This window comes from Lepidothrix coronata, unplaced genomic scaffold (assembly GCF_001604755.1).
Source record: "Lepidothrix coronata isolate B3197 unplaced genomic scaffold, Lepidothrix_coronata-1.0 Scaffold469, whole genome shotgun sequence".
NCBI lineage: Eukaryota > Metazoa > Chordata > Aves > Passeriformes > Pipridae > Lepidothrix > Lepidothrix coronata.
Window position 1 is genome coordinate 26,097 of NW_016690649.1, and position 3,337 is coordinate 29,433.

At 57.9% G+C, this 3,337-nt stretch overlaps 1 protein-coding gene across 1 annotated transcript in view; it reads right to left on the bottom strand.

The window, feature by feature from the left end:
- Positions 1-3,337, bottom strand: part of LOC108510077 (complement C3-like) — a 34,671-nt gene that overhangs the window by 18,413 nt on the left and 12,921 nt on the right. The window contains exons 5-6 of the mRNA XM_017839728.1: positions 2,207-2,407; positions 76-234 (exon numbers count right to left, since the gene is read on the bottom strand). Of these exons, the coding sequence (XP_017695217.1) occupies positions 76-234; positions 2,207-2,407 (360 nt within the window). The remainder of the gene's footprint in view (positions 1-75; positions 235-2,206; positions 2,408-3,337) is intronic.

The window sequence follows — 3,337 nt, forward strand, 5'->3', positions numbered from 1 at the left end:
GTGTGGATTTGGGAGGCTCAGGGAGGGGGAGGTGACCCCCAGGGGTCAGGGGGTGGGGGGACAGGGGCAGGGCTCACCCCAGCTCGTTGGGGGCCTCCGTCAGCTGCTCCACCTGCCACAGCCAACTCTCCGGGAAGAGGCTCCTCGAGGTGATGGCCTCGTCGCTCAGGAACACCTCGTCCTCCTCGCCTGGGGGTGGGGGCATCCCTCTCGTCCGTGGCCTCATGGCCACCCCTGAGCGGAGCCGGTATCACCCCAGCACCGGCCAGGCACCCCCCGGGGCTGCCCACCCAACCTTCACCCAACCTTCGCCCCAGAGTCACCCAAAAGTCACCCAGAATTCACCCAACATTCACCCAAAATTCATCCAAAATTCATCCAGAATTCATCCAAAATTCATCCAGAATTCATCCAGAATTCATCCAGAATTCATCCAGAATTCATGCCAAAATTCACCAACATTCACCCAACACTCATTCAAACGTAACTCAACATTCATCCAACTTTGATCACAAGTTCATCCAATGTTCACCCAACATTCACCCAAAATTCACCCAACCTTCACCCAAGGAACACCCAAAGAACACCCAAGGAACACCCAAGGAACTCCCAAATCTTCACCCAAGGAACATCCAAGAGACTCCCAACCTTCACCCGAGGAACACCCAAGGAACACCCAACCTTCACCCAAGGAACACCCAACCTTCAACCAGAGAACACCCAAAAGACTCCCAAATCTTCACCCAAGGAACACCTAAGGAACTCCCAAATCTTCACCCAAGGAACACTCAACCTTCACCCCAGGGANGGGGGTTTCTGGGATGGCCCCGAGGCCTTCAGAGAGCCCTCAGAACCCCAAGAGTCACCACCGGGGTTTAGGGGATGCCTTGGATCTCTCGGAGTTCTCCCGGGGGTTTAGGGGATCCCATCAGTCCCAGGGAGTGCTCTCAGGGTTTAGGGGATCCCATCAGTCCCAGGGAGTGCTCTCAGGGTTTAGGGGATCCCTCGAGTCCCAAGGAGTGCTCCCAAGGTTTGGGAGACCCCACCAGTCCCAAGGAGTTCTCCCAAGGTTTAGGAGATCCCTCAAAACCCAAGAAGTCCTCCCGAGGTTTAGGGGATCCCTCAAGTCCCAGGGATTCTGCCCAAGGTTTAGGAGATTCCTCAAGTCCCAAGGAGTCTTCCCAAGGTTTAGAAGATCCCTTGAACCCCAAGGAGTCCTCCCATGGTTTAGGAGATCCCTCAAAACCCATGGAGTTCTCCCAAGGTTTAGGGGATCCCTCAAGTCCCAAGGAGTGCCCCCAATGCTTAGAGCATCCCACCAGTCCCAAGGAGTCCTCCCAAGGCTTAGGAGATCTCTCAAGTCCCAGGGAGTTCTCCCAATGTTTAGAAGACCCCTCGAGCCCCAAGGAGTTCTCCCAAGGTTTAGGAGATCCCTCAAGGCCCAAGGAGTCCTCCCAAGGTTGATGAGATTCTTTAAGACCCGTGGAGTCTTCCCAAGGCTTAGAAGATCCCTCAAGTCCCAAGGACTTCTCCCAAGGTTTAGGAGATCCCTTGAACCCCAAAGAGTTCTCCCAAGGTTTAGGATCCCACCAGTCCCAAGGAGTCCTCCCACGGCTTAGGAGATCCCTCAAGACCCACTGAGACCTCCCAAGGTTTAGGAGATCCCTTGAATCTCCTGGAGTCCTCCCCCTCTCCTCCTCCCCTCCCCAGGGGATCCCTCAAGCCCCAAGGAGTCCTCCCAAGGTTTAGGGGATCCCTCAAAGCCCCGAGGAGAACCGCCAGGCTTCAGGGGGCCACTCCCAAGGGTCAGGTGGGTTCCTTTGGTGCCCGAGGCCACCCTCCCCCTGGGTGCCATACCTTTGTTGGGCGAGAGNTACCCAACCTTCACCCCAAGGAACACCCAAAGAACACCCAAGGAACACCCAACCTTCACCCAAGGAACACCCAACCTTCAACCAGAGAACACCCAAAAGACTCCCAAATCTTCACCCAAGGAACACCTAAGGAACTCCCAAATCTTCACCCAAGGAACACCCAACCTTCACCCCAGGGAACACCCAACCTTCACCCCAGGGAACACCCAAGGAACTCCCAACCTTCCCCAAAGGAACACCCAAGAGACTCTCAACCTTCCCCCCCTTCCCTGCAGGACCTCCCACGTCTCCCTCGGTCCCCCCTTTCCCCCCCATCCCGTCCCATCACTTGCTTCGTGCCAGCTGGATCTTGCTCTGGCGTCGCTTCTCCTGGCGGATGCCCTGGATGTACTTGCAGCAGTCGAGGAAGGCGTGGACGCAGGACTCGCCCTCCTGGATGTAGGAGCTCCTCTGCTCGCAGCTGTGATCCATCGGGATCTCCCGCATCCCGTCCTCGCAGCACTTCCGCAGCGCCTTGTCCTGGTACTCGGATGCTGCGGCACCGGCACAGCCGCTGGCACCCGGCGTGGGGGGACACCCCGGGGGCCCTCGGGGACGTGGGACATTTTGGGGTTCCTCAGGGATGTGGGACAGTTTGGGGTTCCTCAGGGATGTGGGACAGTTTGGGGTTCCTCAGGGACATGGGACACTCTGGGGTTCCTCAGGGACGTGGGAAACTTTGGGGTTCCTCAGGGATGTGGGACACTTTGGGGTTCCTCAGGGATCTGGGACACACTGGGGTTCCTCAGGGGTGTGGGACACTCTGGGGGTCCCCAGGGACGTGGGACACTTTGGGGTTCCTCAGGGACATGGGATAGTCTGGTGTCATCAGGGAGGTGGGACACTCTGGGGTTCCTCAGGAACGTGGGACACTCTGGGGTTCCTCAAGGACGTGGGACACTTTGGGGTTCCTCAGGGATGTGGGACACTCTGGGGTTCCTCGGGGATGTGGGACACTCTGGGGTTCCTCGGGGATGTGGGACACTTTGGGGTTCCTCAGAGAGATGGGACACCCTGGGGGTCCCCAGGGACGTGGGACACTCTGGGGTTCCTCAGGGAGGTGGGACACTTTGGGGTTTCTCAAGGATGTGGGATAGTCTGGTGTCATCAGGGACATGGGACATCCTGGTGTCCCTCAGGGACATGGGACACCTTCATTGACTGGGACATGGGATGTTCTGGTGGCCCCCAGGGACAGGGGAAACTCTGGTGGCCTTTGGGACAGGGGACACTTTGGTGGCCTTTGGAGCAAGGGACATTGTGGTGTCACCAGGACACAGGACACTCTGGTGTCCCTTGGGACAGGGGACACTTTGGTGGCCTTTGGAGCAAGGGACATTGTGGTGTCACCAGGACACAGGACACTCTGGTGTCCCTTGGGACAGGGGACACTTTGGTGGCCTTTGGAGCAAGGGACATTGTGG